This window comes from Trachemys scripta, chromosome 6 (assembly GCF_013100865.1).
Source record: "Trachemys scripta elegans isolate TJP31775 chromosome 6, CAS_Tse_1.0, whole genome shotgun sequence".
Classification (NCBI taxonomy): Eukaryota; Metazoa; Chordata; order Testudines; family Emydidae; genus Trachemys; species Trachemys scripta.
The window spans coordinates 45,663,746-45,679,684 of record NC_048303.1 but is presented as its reverse complement, the minus strand read 5'-3'; the positions used below and the strand labels follow the sequence as shown (position 1 = coordinate 45,679,684).

The 15,939-nt window shown below is 40.6% G+C and overlaps 1 protein-coding gene and 1 long non-coding RNA gene across 7 annotated transcripts in view; one reads left to right on the top strand and one right to left on the bottom strand.

Moving 5' to 3' along the window:
• FCHO2 (FCH and mu domain containing endocytic adaptor 2) overlaps positions 1-8,124 on the top strand; it is a 205,614-nt gene extending 197,490 nt beyond the window's left edge. For all 4 annotated transcript variants that reach the window (XM_034773504.1, XM_034773503.1, XM_034773505.1 and 1 more), the window contains 2 exons: positions 5,889-6,053; positions 6,351-8,124. In XM_034773504.1, the coding sequence (XP_034629395.1) occupies positions 5,889-6,053; positions 6,351-6,373 (188 nt within the window). In that variant the 3' untranslated portion in view covers positions 6,374-8,124. The remainder of the gene's footprint in view (positions 1-5,888; positions 6,054-6,350) is intronic.
• Positions 1-15,939, bottom strand: part of LOC117878873 — a 48,172-nt gene that overhangs the window by 1,462 nt on the left and 30,771 nt on the right. Inside the window, exons 2-3 of one of the 3 annotated variants that reach the window (XR_004646116.1) lie at positions 2,945-4,182; positions 50-171 (exon numbers count right to left, since the gene is read on the bottom strand). This is a non-coding gene — a long non-coding RNA (uncharacterized LOC117878873). The remainder of the gene's footprint in view (positions 1-49; positions 172-2,944; positions 4,183-15,939) is intronic. The other 2 variants (XR_004646115.1, XR_004646117.1) reach the window with 2 other exon arrangements.

Here is a 15,939-nt window from a genome sequence, read left to right as displayed (position 1 = left end):
AATGGCTCCCAGAGTCTTCACAAAATGTATGTCTATGGTAGCGGCCTACCTCGGGCGTTGGGGTTCCAGATCTTTCCCTGCCTCGATGACTGGTTGGTCAAGGGCAGCTCCAGGTCACAGGTACAGGATCACGTAACACTCCTCCTGTCCACGTGCACCACACTGGGGCTCCTGGTAAACAACACCAAGTCCACATTGGTACCAGTGCAAAGCATAGAGTTCATTGGGGTGATTCTGGACGCGACAAGGGCCGGAGCCTCCTTTCCACCAGACAGATTCAGAACCCTAAGGGAGCTCATTGGCGTGGTCATAAGGTTTCCTGTGACGACCACCAGAGCGTGCCTCCAACTCCTGGGTCATATGTTGGCATGCACATACGTAGTTCGTCACACCAGACTCAGGATGCGTCCCATTCAGCTCTGGTTGGCCTCGGTATTCTCCCAGTCCAGAGACAGGATGGACAAAGTCCTCACTGTGCCTGAACCTGTGATAGCCTCCCTACGCTGGTGGTCTTCCCCGGGGAACATGCTCCAAGGGGTCCTGTTCAGGGGCTGGTCCCTGACTGCGGAGTTGGTGTCCAATGCATCGGACTTGGGGTAGGGAGCCCATGTGGGAAACCTCCAGACCCAAGGTCTGTGGTCCGCACAGGGCCTAGCCCTGCACATAAATTTCAAGGAGCTCAGGGTGGTCTGTCTAGCCTGCATGGCCTTTGCTAGTGCGTAGCGGGCACAGTGATCAGGGTTCTCACAGACAACACAGCCTCGATATTTTACATCAACAGGCAAAGGTGGGGCCCGCTCCTCAGCCCTCTGCCAGGAAGCCCTCAGGCTGTAGGACTTCTGCATAGCCCACAAGATCTCCTTGAAAGCCCACTACTTACTGGGTATCTGAAACTCTCGGGCAGATCGGCTGAGCTCAGCATGTATGGTCACTGCACCCAGAGGTGGTGCACAAACGTTGGGCACTCCCCAAGTGGACCTGTTCACGACCTGGGCACGATCTCTGATGCCTTCCTTCTGTTCTGGTCAGGTCAGCTTTGCTATGCCTTTCCCCTGATTCCACTGATGGGCAAGATCTTGGAAAACATAAACTGACAAGGCTTGTGTCCTTTTGATTGCCCTGGCATGACCCAGGCAGCATTGGTACAGGACTCTCATGAGCTTGGCAGTCGCCAACCTGCCTGGACCTGCTCTCCCAGGACCAAGGTAACCTCCTTAACCCCAATCTTGCAGCCCTCCACCTCACGGCCTGGCTGCACAATGGTTAGGACGGGAAAAGAGGACTTGCTCAGAAAGGAGTTCAATGTGTCCTCCTGGAGAGCAGGAGGCACTCCACGCATCAGGCCTACCTGGCAAAATGGTCTCGGTTTTCCTGGTGGGCCACTGATCAGGGTGTCTCACCAGTGGCTACTCTGATCCAGCTTATGCTAGACTACCTCCTTCATCTTAGAGCCCAGGGCCTAACGCCCTCGTCAGTCAAGGTGCACCTGGCAGCCATATTGGCCTTCCACCCACCAGTGCAGGGCTACACGATATTCTCTCATGCCATGACCAGTCGATTCCTTAAGGGCTTAATCGCCTTTTTCCATATGTTAGACCCCCCTAGTTCCCCAGTAGGACCTGAACCTGGTGCTGGCTAGGCTAACTGGACCTCCATTTGAGCCGCTTGCAACATGCTCCTAGTCACACCTCTCATGGAAAGTAGCCTTTCTGGTGGCAATCACATCTGCTAGACTGGTCTCTGAGCTCCGGGCCCTGACCTCCGAACCCCAGTACACATTGTTCCATAAGGATAAGGTCCAGCTCTGCCCACACCCTTTGTTCCTCCCAAGGTGGTCTCCGCCTATCATATGGGCCAGGACATTTTCCTGCCAGTGCTCTATCCCAAACCCCAGGTGTCCAGTGCAGAGCGCCGCCTCCACATGCTGGATGTGAGACGGGGTATGGCTTTTTATCTGGAACATACAAAACCGTTCAGGGAATCTTCCCAACTGTTCATCGCCACAGCTGAACGCATGAAAGGTTGGCCAATGTCCACTCAGCGGCTCTCCAACTGGATCGCCTTCTGTATCCGTACTTGTTATGACCTGGTGGGAGTTTCCCTGCCGCAGATTGTGAGGGCGCACTCAACTAGGGCGCAAGCCTCGTCGGCTGCCTTTCTGGCCCATTTCCCTATTCAGGACATTTGTAGGATTGCCACATGGTCATCGGTTCACACATTTATCTCGCATTATGCGATCATCTCCCAAACCAGGGAGGACTCCGGGTTCGGCAAGGCAGTGCTCCATTTCAAGTGTCTGTGAACGCCTACCCACATCCAACAGATATAGCTTGGAATGCACATGAGCAATCACTGGAAGAAGAAAATAGTCACCTTTCCGTAACTGGTATTCTTCGAGATGTGTTGCTCATGTCCATTCCACATCCCACCCTCTTTCCCCTCTGTTGGAGTAGTCTAACAAGAAGGAACTAAGGCCAGGTCTACACTACCCCCCTAATTCGAACTAAGGTACGCAACTTCAGCTACGTGAATAACGTAGCTGAAGTTCGAAGTACCTTAGTTCGAATTAGTTCGAACTTACCTTGGTCCACACGCGGCAGGCAGGCTCCCCCGTCGACTCCGCGGTACTCCTCTCGGCGAGCTGGAGTACCGCAGTCGACGGCGAGCACTTCCGGGTTCGACTTATCGCGTCCAGACTAGACGCGATAAGTCGAACCCAGAAGTTCGATTTCCAGCTGTCGAACTAGCGGGTAAGTGTAGCCAAGGCCTGAGGGTGGGGAGAGCGTGCAGCGCCCCTTATACCGTGCCATAGCAGCGCCACTCCAAGGGTCGCTAGGGGCGCTCCCCTACAGGTATTATCCCAGTTTTACAGATAGTGGAAACTAAGACATAAAAGTTAAGTAGCTTGACCAAGGCCAGAGAAAGAGAGAGAGATTTCTAATACCAGAATAAAATGCTGGAGTTCTTTGCTCTGTCCAGTGTTTTATATGTTAGAACATGTTGCAGTTTCTTGTGGCCAAACACCATGTTGGCTATGCAGCTGCAAGGATCTGGCCAGTGGTCAGGTGGAAGTTTGTAGCAGTTGAGTCAGGAAACATACACATGAAAAATAGAAAATTTTTCATCAGTAGATTTAAAAGTACTTTGCAAAGGTGGATACTGTTATGGGAAAGTGCATATAAATTGACTTGCCCAGTATGTATCAGCGTCAGTGGCAGAGGTGGGAATTGCTTTTAAGGCCAGAAGAGGTACAGTTGGGATCAGGAAGCATGACCTTCTGTATAACACAGGCCAGTAATACCTGCATCAAGCCCAGTAAGATTTTTAGCAGTGTCAAGCACCCACAGCTCCTGTTGACTTCAAAGAGAAAATATGTGGACTAGGAATAATTAACATCCAAAAGGGAAACTTATCTCATTTTGATGGGAATAGGAGAAGTCACTGAGTGCTCCTTTTTCCTCCTATTCTATAATATGAAAACAAGGGAATGCTTCTTTAGAACTAAAAGAAGGAAATAAATCTTTATTCACTGTATATTGAACATGAGAATTCACTGTCCCAGTGGCCTTGTCTACACTAGAAAAATATATAAGCATGTTTCTGAAGTGGCACAGTTCCCTTATCTACATTACAGCATTTTCCAATGGAGTTCCACTGGCCCAGAAAATGTTTACAAGTTTTGCCAGTGTAGGTGCACCCAAGCCATTGAGACAAACACTGATTAGATTTAGATACTTACCTCCTTTGTAAAGCGCTTTGAGATATGCTGATGAAGTGCGCTTTATAAGAACTGTTGTATTAATTTAGAATGAAATAATTGGACCCAGAGGTGTTAACGTGACTCTGGAACTGCTGAACACTGAACAATTTTACACAAGGTTCAGGGTTTTGGTATACAAATTCCTCAGTCTACTTAGTACCATTTAACCAAACACCATTAAAAATCCTTTTAAACCTTTTATTAAAGATACAGAAAAAGAAGGAAAATCAGTTAAAACATTTGAAATGTGGAGTGTTCAGTAAGGTTTTCAGTTTCCCTGTAGATTAAGATGGAAAAAAAACCCTTGTTTCACAGTCCCTTATATAGCAATAACTGACCTTTTGGGAGGAAAGAGAAAAGATTAGTTGAGATGAGTTGAAGCTGTTGTTATTGCTGCTGCTGTTAAAGTCCAATCCTGTTTCCTAGAAGACAAAACAAGACAAACACACAAAAGGGGAGAGAAAAGAGCAGCACAGATAGAAAACCCATCTTTTGTCTCTGGTGTTTACTTTTACTTGCAGCCTCATTGCTGGAGAAACACAGGCAGAACACAAGATCTTATCAGCCACTCCAAAACCAGGCAAACTTGTATCAGCATGGGGTTGTTTAGAGCATTGCTTTTAGCTGCGTTTCTGGTTAGAGACTTACAGCAGTGTTGCAAAATATACAGTCTTGAGTGGCTAAGCCAGACTCCTATAAACAGAAGGAAAAACAAGAGAGAGAAGAAAGAGAAGCAATAAGATAGGGAAGGAAAAGGATTGTGTGTGGTAAGACTAAGTCTCACATCCTAGGTAGTATTTGGGATTGAGCCAGAGCTTCTGGAGGTGATGATCTCATCTGGGTCCCTCTTGTGACACAGTCTGGTCAGGACATCTCTTAGGGCTTATCTACACACACAGCACTGCAGCAGCACCAATGCAGCGCTTAGTGAAGATGCTAGTACACTCATAGGAGAGCTTCTCCCATCAGCGTAGGTACTCCACCTCCCCAAGAGAAACCCTCCTGTCGACATAGCACTGTTTACACCAGGAGTTAATTTGGTATGACTGCATTGTTCAGGGATGTGGATTTTCCACACCCAAGTGACATAGTCATACCAACATAAATCTGTAGTGTAGACCAAGCCTTAGGATTAGGATGATGAAGGCACAGTGGTGTCACACTGTATTCTGGGGTCAGAGAAGAACGTGGATGGAGGCAGCCACGATGGTAAAGCTTGCTGCAGACAGCTGTTGGCAGACAGCTGTTAGTGAAGTTTTTTTTGCTAATTTTCTCAAAAAAAAAAAAAATTCCCTCTCTTTAAGAGCCCCAAAAGGGAATGATGAGTGGAATAGCCCATCCTCCCATTATTTTGTCCACTCATTAGGCCTAATTTCTGACACACTAATTTTAGTCGTCTGATGTTTGGAGCCACACTTTTATTTACCAGGCATGATTTTAACACAGTCCTTCAGTTACAAAAGTAGGTCTTTTTGTGTGGACTAATTCTGTTTTTCTATCTCCCTTTTGCACCTTTTCCCACTGACAGTTATTATAGTTTACTGTGATATTTTATGAACTTTTACCCACTTTTCACAGTTGAGTTTACAGCTAGGGTAAATTTGTATACACAATTATTACAATATAATCCCTCCATTGTATTATTGTGTAGTCCTGTCATTGGAGGTTTTTAAGAAGAAGCTGGACAAACACCTGTCATCAATGGTCTTGGTTTACTTGGACCTGATAACCTATCAACGTCCATACCAGCCTGTGTTTCTATGATTCTATATGATGATTAGCAACATTTGCAGATCAACATGCTTAAACAGTTATTATAGGAGACTCAAATACATTTCGGGTGATTTTCTTCCTGAGCTTCAGGTGATCAATTTTTCTCCACATACAGCTATGTAGATTGTGTGCTGCACTTCTCTGAAGCATCCTTATATATTGGTCACTGATTTAATCAGAATACTGCACAAATAGACCAATGATGTGATCTGTTATGGAAATATGTATATATATTCCTACACTCCCAGAAATTAGAGATCTTTATATTAGTGCACTGCCTATTACTTGTGTTTTGTGAGATGGATTGTTTTATTTTATAATCTCAAGCCATTTAATTTTGTCATTATTTTTATAGGTTCTGGATCCCTGAGGGCAAAATTTGATCTTTTAGAAGGACCTAGTAAACCAGCTACACTTGCAGTGCAATTCATTAGTGAAGGAAGCACCCTTTCAGGTGTAGATGTAGAGCTAGTAGGCTCTGGCTACCGGCTTTCCCTAGTTAAAAAGAGATTTGCCACTGGTAAGAAATTGATATTTTTTTATATTTTTGAACTAACATGATTTACTAATGTAACTCTGCCTTTTCTAATTATCTGTATGGAGCATTTTTATACTTTGTCTACTAATTATCTGGTATATAAGCATGGAGTACTTATGTGATGCATAATGGAAGTAGTTATTGGTGCTTACTATAGATGAAAACAAAAACACAGTTTCCAGAAAAATACTGAAACTTTACTTTATCTAATGTTTTATGGTCTTGTTTATTGTAAAACATAATTACTGTAATTGCAAGAGGCTATTTATATTTTTTCAGGACGATATATGGCAGATTGTTGATAAACCTGTGGAAATCATTGAATCAAAGGAGCAGAAGAAGCTATTTTCTCTACCTTTCAAACACTATTTTAACATGCATAAATTTTTTTAAACTTTGACCTGTTTTACAAAATAAAAAAAATGCACTTTTTTAAAGAAGTCATTTTGGGAAAAAAATGTTATTTTATAATAGCACTGAAGTGAACTTCAACACTGTTTGTAAATGATCAACTACAATCTTTAGGAAACTTGTTTATTCAGATTTTAGTAAATTTATATAAACTAAGTCAAAATACTAATCATTAGCTATATTGAAAATGTATGAAACGATATTAAACTGTAAACATTAAACTTAAAAAAGTAGGAGAGCAAGCACAAAATATTTTAGCTTTGCATAAATATTCATATGTAGGTTTTCTGTTTCCTTAATTGCCATTGTGCAAAGCAAACAGAGGCAAAGATAATCTCTCCACCCACTTATGTTGCATTCATGTGCTATAAAATCAGTTGTTAGAAAGAGATGTATACAAAAAGTATAATGTGATTCCCATGTACCATATATTAAAGTGTAAATTGTTTTATATATAAGATTTAATTTTTTTTCCTAAGTGCAATGTGTTAAAAATTGCAAAAGGCAGCAGAGATACTTACTTCTGCTGTTAGTAAATTTTATGGGAGTTGTGATTGTTTGAATTAATGCTGTAGACTTAATTTATTTTTATATGGATTACATAACATTTGTGCCTTTTTTTAAACTGCCTGTCCAATTTGTTGTTGATGTGCCTCACTTCCTTTTTCAGTCTGGCTCTTCCATACCGTGGTGTATGTAATGCATAGAACTCCATAAAATTCCTTTGAGTGGAATTTAGAAAGTATATTTACAATAACTGGAGGTTGCTTTGTAAAATGTTTAAAATACTGGATTACTTCCTTATGGGGTAATTGCAATAAATGCAGCCATTGTAGAGGGAAATGCATAGCGCAAGACTTTAAATATAATCACAGAAAAACTCTGTCAAAGTTTCAACTTTAATCTCACCAAAGAAGTGTGAATTCTGAAGATGCATAAAGAATGATAAAAACAGGATAATTTTTAAAACAAATGTAGCATTTCCCTTCACTCTGACTACTAAGCTGTTTAAGATTCAAGTGCTTTATGGACTTGTGATATGAATGTAAACGTTGTGCTTTGGGAGGAATAGCATTTTAGAAAGGTATATTTTTGGCAGCAGCAAGAAAAGTGCTGCCATTTGCATTATTAATTTAAGCTTCACTGAAAAACTACCACTTCGTATGTTTGTATTGTCACCTAATCTATTTGCCATATGCAAAATACAGGGAAGTGATCTGAAGTGACACATTGGTAGTATTTCTTAAAACCGGTTAGTAACTTCAAAAATCAGTTATGTATTGTGGTATTGTTAAACAAGTCCTTATTAAGTGCAGAAATCAAATGTTTTGGGGCAGAATAATTTAATAACCTGCAAATGGGAATAGTATATTATAATTCTGAATACCAATGTCTATTCAGATTATATACTGGAAGCAATAATAAATTGTTTTGTGTAATAATTCATGTAAAACCACTAACAAATTGGACTGCTAAGCTTTACACAGATGAATTTTCAGGACCCTTAGACACTTACGTAAGTTCTGATTCATGTACACACTACAGACAAGAGTCCATTGTTAAACAATATCCAGTACAGTATGTGCTTTTTATATGTATTCCTTGTTATAACAAACCTGAATTAAATTTGACTGGAGCAGTACATATGACTCTTAATTTGCTAAAATATTACTCTTTACTGAATGATGAACATAACTAGAATATCTAATTCTTATTGTAATTGGCATTTTAAATGGTACAGTCTTTTACTGGAATCTTAATTGTAATTTGCTTTGCAATCAAACTGTGTGTTTAACCTGACAGTTATTTTATTATTGAAATCCAAGAATTATTTTACTCTCCATTTTTAATCAAGTATTACTTAACTACTTCATTAATTTAGAAATTTAAGTTTCAACAATTTTAAACTAGCATTCATACCAGGTGATAAAACATACATTTGTAATGGGTACAGGTTACAATTTTGAAGCCATACAAATTTATATAGACTTTTTGTAGAGAAATGGATCAACAGTGTAAAAAAATGAGATATTTGATGAGAAATGTATGTAGCAAGCTGGTTCTTGCTTGTGTATACAGCGATAACCTTTGTAGCTGCCGCCTATTGAGAAAATGAATTTTTAAACAGTTCTAAAGGATCTGAGGTTTGTATGGATTATTAATACTTTGGCGTGTAAATTAGAACAATACAAATTTCTTATAAAAATTGTAAATACTTTTGATTTTTCATAAAATGTAAATTTTCCAAAAAAAATTGCACCCATAATAAACATGTAATATATAATTTACAAGATGATTCATGCTGTTTATACTTACAATAATCAACAATACTCTAAATTCCAAATGCTTAATACAGGGGTAGTCTTGTGCCATAGTGTATCGTTGGTTGGAATATATTACTTGATTTGCTCATTATTTAAAAGAATTAATAAATATCTCTACCATCTGATGTGGAACTGTTCTCTGGACAAAACAAGAAGAAATGTGTTTTGATAGAAAAGGGAATTCAACAAAGAGATATGGTTCTGAGTTTTACTGATACTAGCAATATTGGCTAATCTATTCCTAACAATGAACGTTACAAGAATAATCTGACTTCAGTGGATTTTAAATGCATCTGTGAGTGGACTTATAAAGAAAATTGCTAAATGCAATGAGCATCTGAGCCTTCAAAGCCAGTCCTAATGAATTTTGAAAGTAAGATGAGAGAAGGATACCAGGGGCAGAAAACAGGGCAAAAGAAAAACATAGAAGGCTATTGACTTATGCAGTCATAATAATATAAAGCATTTACTAAGCAATTAAAATGTCTCTTTCCCCAAACATTTTCCAAATTAGTGCACACAAAAGCTGGCAAAGAAGATAAAATATTTCATGTTTTCCTTAAAGCAAACAGTTTCATAAATGTGCTTCCTAGACTTCTGAAGATAATTTTTTTATATAAGCTAATTTTTCATAATCACACAAGGAAACCAATAAGTGGATTTAATTTTTGCTTATTCTGTATAGAAAATATACAAATGGGTGACAATACTCCTTTCTGCACCAACCCCTCCTTTAGTCTTCACCAGTTCTAACTGACTTAGGGAATGTGTATACCAATATATTCAGTCTTCTAGCTCAAAGCCTGAACACAGGAGGGAAGGAACATTAACTCTGAGAACATTCCTTCCAGAGACTGTGGCCACAGAAGCAATAGTTGTGCTGAAACAGACTTTCCGTTACCTGTTTATTTCAGCTGAAAATTAGACAAATTGTTGAACTTCTCGGTGACAAGCAAGAAACTAAATTCCAGTTGAAATGAATACTTCCCCTCCAATCCCGCCCTCCTGCAAAAAGTACATATCTAAAGAAATAACAAAGGTTCTTATCTGAAATAATCATATTGTACATGAAACTCTTAAGAGATTTATTTCCTCCTTGAGAGAGAGATTTTTAGAATGGTGGCTTCTGTCCTTCTTGCCCTCTTTCCAGAATCTAAGAGTGGGATAAGGCTGAGTAAAGATTTTCTGTATCCCTCATTGAGTGCTGGTGATTTCCAGCCCTGTTAGGTTCCCCTATTGCATCCATTATCTTTGACCAAGACTTGCATGGGGTTTCCTTCCAAAACAGTCAACTAAGTTCTGTTATCAATAAATAAGAACACTCCTTCCTTTCCAACCATTGCCCCAAAGCCAAGTGCATCACTTTTAACAATCAGCATTCCTGTTATGCTTGAAAGCAAAAGACTGAAGGCATGATTCTGATGTCAGATGTAAATCAGAAGTAACTCCACTGAAGTAGAACCATGCATACAAACTATATAACAGATCAGAATCCCTGGGAATCCAGCCCATCTGACCTTTCTCATTAAGTGGACGCCCAGGTATTGCTCCAACTACTCTAAACTGGATTTGTACTGTTCTAACATGCTCATTCCTGAAAAGCAAGCTGTTTAAGGTATTTAGATAATGACATACTTGATTGCTCACACTAGTGCTAAATAATCATTTAGATTTTGGCAAACAAAGTAGGACACATGAGGTAGATAAGACATTTCTGCTTATCAAGTGGAACACAGGAGGCGTAATAAACCTGATGTTTTGATCTATTAACCAGGAAAAACACACCTGAGTCAAATACTGTTAAATGAAAAAGCTTGTATGTTTCAAATAGATTTAAGAGATGCATCTGAGTATTTATGAAACTGTTGTTCTTGGAAATGTTAGAAAACAATTGGTTTCCATTTCAGTCATCACACGACTGTAGTTTTACTTTACAGCATCCAAGGGAAAAAATATCTGGTATATCAGAATTCCTCCAGGGCAGACTCCTAAACCAGAAACATTTCAAGCAATTTTCTTCTTTAATGCCATGTTAAATCGCAAGTCATGGGATAAAACTGAAGGTCCTCTCATTGACTAGTACCTGATTAAAAGACAGGAGACAACTGGTAGGAATGAATGATCAGTTTTCAGAATGGAGAAAGGTAAATAGTGGTGTCCCCCAAGGATGGGGACCAGTGCTGTTCAACATATTCATAAATGGTCTGGGAAAAGGGGTAAATAGTGAGGTGGCAAAGTTTGCAGATGACACAAAATTACTCAAGCAGACTGCAAGGAGTTACAAAGGGCTCTCACAAAACTGGTTGACTGAGCAACAAAATGACAGATGAAATTCGGTGTTGATAAATGCAAAGTAAGGGCTATTGGCGCAAACAATCCCAACTACACATACAAAATGCTAGGCTCTAAATGAACTGTTATGACTCAAAAAAAAAAAAAAGATCTTAGAGTCATTGCGGATAGTTCTCCATCCACTCAAGGTTCAGTGACAGTCATAAAAGCTAACAATGTTAGGAACTTCTAGGAAAGGGATAGGAAATAAGACGGTAAATATTATATTGTCACTATATAAATCCATGGTATGCCCACACCTTGAATACTGTGTGCAGTTCTGGTCACCCCATCTCAAAAAAAATATTAGAATTGGGTATGGAACAGGTTCCATATGAGGAGAGATTAAAAAGACTGGGACTTTTCAGCTTGGAAAAGAGACAATTAAGGGGGGATATGATCAAGGTCTATAAAAAGCATAAATGGTGTGGAAAAAGTAAATAAGGAAGTGTTATTTATCCCTTCACATAACACAAGAACCAGGGGTCACCCAATTAATAGGCACAAGTTTAAAACAAACATAAGGAAGTACTTCACACAACGCAGAGTCAACCTGTGGAACTCCTTGCAAGGCGATGTTGTGAAGGCCAAACATATAAAAGGTCAAAAAAGAATTAGGTAAGTTCATGGAGGTTCAGATCCATCATTAGCCAAGATGGTCATGAATGCAAGACCATGCTCTGGGTGTCCCTAGCCTCCAACTGCCAGAAGCTGGGAGTGGACAACGGCGTGGAGCATGCAATAATTGCCCTGTTCTGTCCATTCCCTCTGAAGCACTTAGCACTGTCAGAAGACAGTATACTGGAGTGGATGAATCACTGGTCTGACCCAGTATGGCCGTTCTTATGTCATGCTTATGAACAAACTGATATGCAGGTCTCTTAATTGAAAATGTAACAATCTTTATCTTCAACTCTTTGTACAGTATTGTTTCTTGAGTGTTTCCTCCCAAAACTTATCTGACCTGCCTCCTTATTGACATGCAGATATTACCTTTCCTCTTAGTTAATTTAATTCATTATCCCTTCACTGTTTCAAAACCTCTGGAAACCACAAATTGTTTTTAAAGCATGATGGAAGATTAAAAGCAATATGTTTTTTAGACAAACAAATGGTCTTACCTGGGTTACTTATAACCCTTCATTAAAAGAGTTGTAAATCTTGGGGCTTGTACACACTACCACGTATGTCGCTCACGGATGTGAATAAGCCACTCTTTGAGCGATGTAAGTTGCCCTGACCGGAGCGCTATGCTAGTGGCAGAGCTTCTCCTGCTGCCATAGCTACCGCCTCTTGTGGAGGTGGTTTTATTATGCCGACAGGAGAGTTCTCTCCCATTGGCATAGAGCAATTTCACCAGTAGTGGAACAGTTGCATTGGTGCAGCTGCACCACTGTAGCACTTCAAGTGTAAGCTAGTCCTAATTTACCTTTCACTATTTATGCTGTAAGGTTGGTTTTTTTCTGAATTACTATCAGGCTGGCCAATAGAAAACAGAAGAATCTTTTTTTTTTTAAATCTGTTTTTAGTCATTTTTACTTGCCCTATTATTGAGTTTATTATTTCTTTCGTAGCCCTCAAGCATATACTATTGCCCTTAACAAATTGCTGTAAAAGACACCATCCCTGCCTCTAAAAGCAGCCAATCTAGGACCCATATTCTACAATAAGGTCTTGTGGGCAGATGCTCATTGAAGTTAATGGCACGCCCACATACTTCATTGCAGGATTGGGCCCTAAGGGCCCATCTCCTTTGCCCACATGGAGCCCCATTAATGTCAATGAGACTTCTCACATGCTAAATGCATGTGGGTAAGTGTTAGCAGGATGAGAATCTAATTTTAAATGTGAAGCAACTCATGGCTAACAAATAAGGAGGTAGAACACTGATTATACAAGATCAGGAAATAATTCTGGTTTTGTCTAAGTTCCATTACAAATTAATTTTTTTAGGTTTTTACACATTTCAATAACCTCATGCATAACTGCCACATTTTCCTTGTTCACTTTCACTTTGTTTAAATCAATACCTATTTGTTCTTTTCTACTTTCTTTTTCAATTTTGTCATCTAGTTTAATGTTTTTATTATAGCCCATTTTGCATGCAACTTTTAACCTTTGCTGATTTTTGTTTTACCTGTCTTATTTCTTTAATCCAACTCTGGGTGTTATGAACCAATACTATTTTTTTATTTTTAAAATGTCATTTCATTTTAACCTGTGTTATATTCCTTTTAATACTTGCCTGTATCCTTTTTCCTGTATCTTACTCATTAGATGACCCCTGGTCATCATCAAACCTCTATCAGCGCCTCAGTCCCTCTCCAACAAAGACACCATCTATTTCCTAGCACAAAACTAAGTTTTTTGGTCTGTAGGGGCAATGGTGATAAACCCAGCCCTTTATTAGTAGTCACATACCCTTAGAATCTCCCAGTAAGTTCCCTCTTGACCATGGTTAATGAAAGAGATCTCCAAAGGAGCAGCACTTCCCCAACTTGCTCTGGCTCTTCATCCATCCAGCTTGTTCTGGTATCCTTTAAATGCCCCTTCCTTTCTTCTGGTCAGACCCACTCCTTCTATTATATGGACTTTCATTTTCAAAACTCCATGGCCTTTTGGTCTCCACCATCTATCCCAGTTGTTATATTGGCACCCATTACTGTAATATCTGAGTCTCCGATCCCCTCTGGATACTGATCTCATCAGACAAGATATGGCCTCCATATAAGAGAAGGTTACAGGAGGTAACAAGATGGCCAGTTGCCCTCTGATACATGACAACCAAAGCCCCCAAATTACTTTGAGCTTCAAAGGAAGAGGATTTTGATGAGGGAGAACACTAATCAAGACAGAACAATTTACAGATCCTGACCAGCAACCAGATCTCTTTCCTGAAAGCAAATCTCCCCGTTACCTAAGATGGAATCCTTTATTCTATATACCCTGGTAAATCTAGACTTAGGGCTTGTCTACATGAATAATTAGTTTGCTGCAAGCTGGGTGTGTGACTACTAATAAGGGACTGGGTTCTCACTACTGCCCCTACAGACCAAAAAAAACTTAGAACTCTAGGAGCTTTGCCAGCTCTTCCTTGAGAGATTTGCTGTCTTCCCTCCACTAGCCTGCCACAGACTCAGGCCATGTCTACACTACCATTTATGTTGCTCAGGGGTATGAAAAAAACCACACCCCTGAACGATGTTAGTTTTGCCAGCATAAGTAGTAGTGTGGACAGCACTATGTCAGCGGGAGAGCTTCACCCGCCAACATAGCTACCACCACTCATTGGGGGGGTTAATTATTCAATAGAAGAACTCTCTCCCATTGGCACAGAGCAGGTGCATTAGTACAGCTGTACTGCTGTAAGCTCTCTAGTGTAGACATAGCTTAAGTGTCTGTCTATGTGCACCCTGCTGATGTGCATTAACAGTTTGTTAATGTACTTTGATCTAGTTCTCTTTGAAACAGGACTAGCTGAAAGCACTCTAACAAACCATTGCCATGTGTTAGCAGGATGCACACATCCAGCTAGGCCTGGTCTACACTGCATAACTACATTGCTCAGGGGTATGAAAAGTCCATATCCTTGAGCAGCATAATTAAGGTGACCTAAGGGCCACTACAAAATTATGTTGACCTAAGTTACATTGCCATACAGCTGCTGCAGTAATTAAATTGCTTTTGTGTCCACACTATGCTCCTTGTGTTGGCAGTCTATGTCCTCACCAAGAGAGCTTGTACCAACTGTACTGTCAGTGTGGGGGATTGTGGGACAGCTTCTAAAAGTCAGTAACAGTCGATGTAAGCAACGCAGTGTCTACACTGACATGGCATCGAACTAACTACATCGACATAACTCCACCTCCAAGAAAGGTGCAGAGTCAAAGTCAGCATAGCAGGACAGTTACGGCGGCAGGACAAAATGTTAGTGTAAACACTTACATAGTTGGGTCGTCATAAACTGCCTTGCATCAACCTAACTCTGTTGTGTAGACAGGGCTACGTCCACAGAAGGATTCTTCCATTGACCCAGCTACAGCCTCTCGGAAAGATGAATTACCTATGCCAATGAGAGAGTCCCTCCCAGCTGCGTAGAAAGTGTCTGCAATGAAATCCTACAGCAGCACAGCTGTGCTGCTATAGCGAAGTGTAGACAAGCCCTTAGTGGCAGGCTAGTGCAGGGTAGATTTACACCCCAGCTTGCCACAGTTTAGCTGTTCATGTAGACAAGTCCTTAGAAGCTCCTACGGTTCAGACCAGGTATAAAGTTCTTGAGGGTTCCTCCTTCAAAAGTGCCTCCCCTGCACCCTGCCATCCTCAGAATCATCACTGGAAGAGTTGGGCCCACATGGAGAAGTTCTATCATAAGAAAGATAGTCCTGCCAGAGAATCTGGATAGGTCATTTTCCATCCCAAATTCTGGTTCACTGAGGCCTATTGCCATTTCCTGAGCTTTGCCATTTCACATCCCTTTCCAGCTTGTTACTCTTCCATCCTCTTCATCCCCTGAATTTTTACCAAATTATCAACAATTCTCTTGGACAGCCTTTGTTGGCCAAAAAGTTTCCTTTGGCTAGGAAGTCCTTGAAGTGACATTCAGGTAAGACCTCCTATGCTTACTGCTCTCCACATCTGCTGTCTGTCTTGCCTTTCTCCTTGTGTAAGAATCTTCATCTCTACAGGTTTCAGGCAGCCGTGTTAGTCTGTATCCTCAAAAAGAACAGGAGTACTTGTGGCACCTTGGAGACTAACAAATTTATTAGAGCATAAGCTTTCGTGGGCTACAACCCACTTATGCA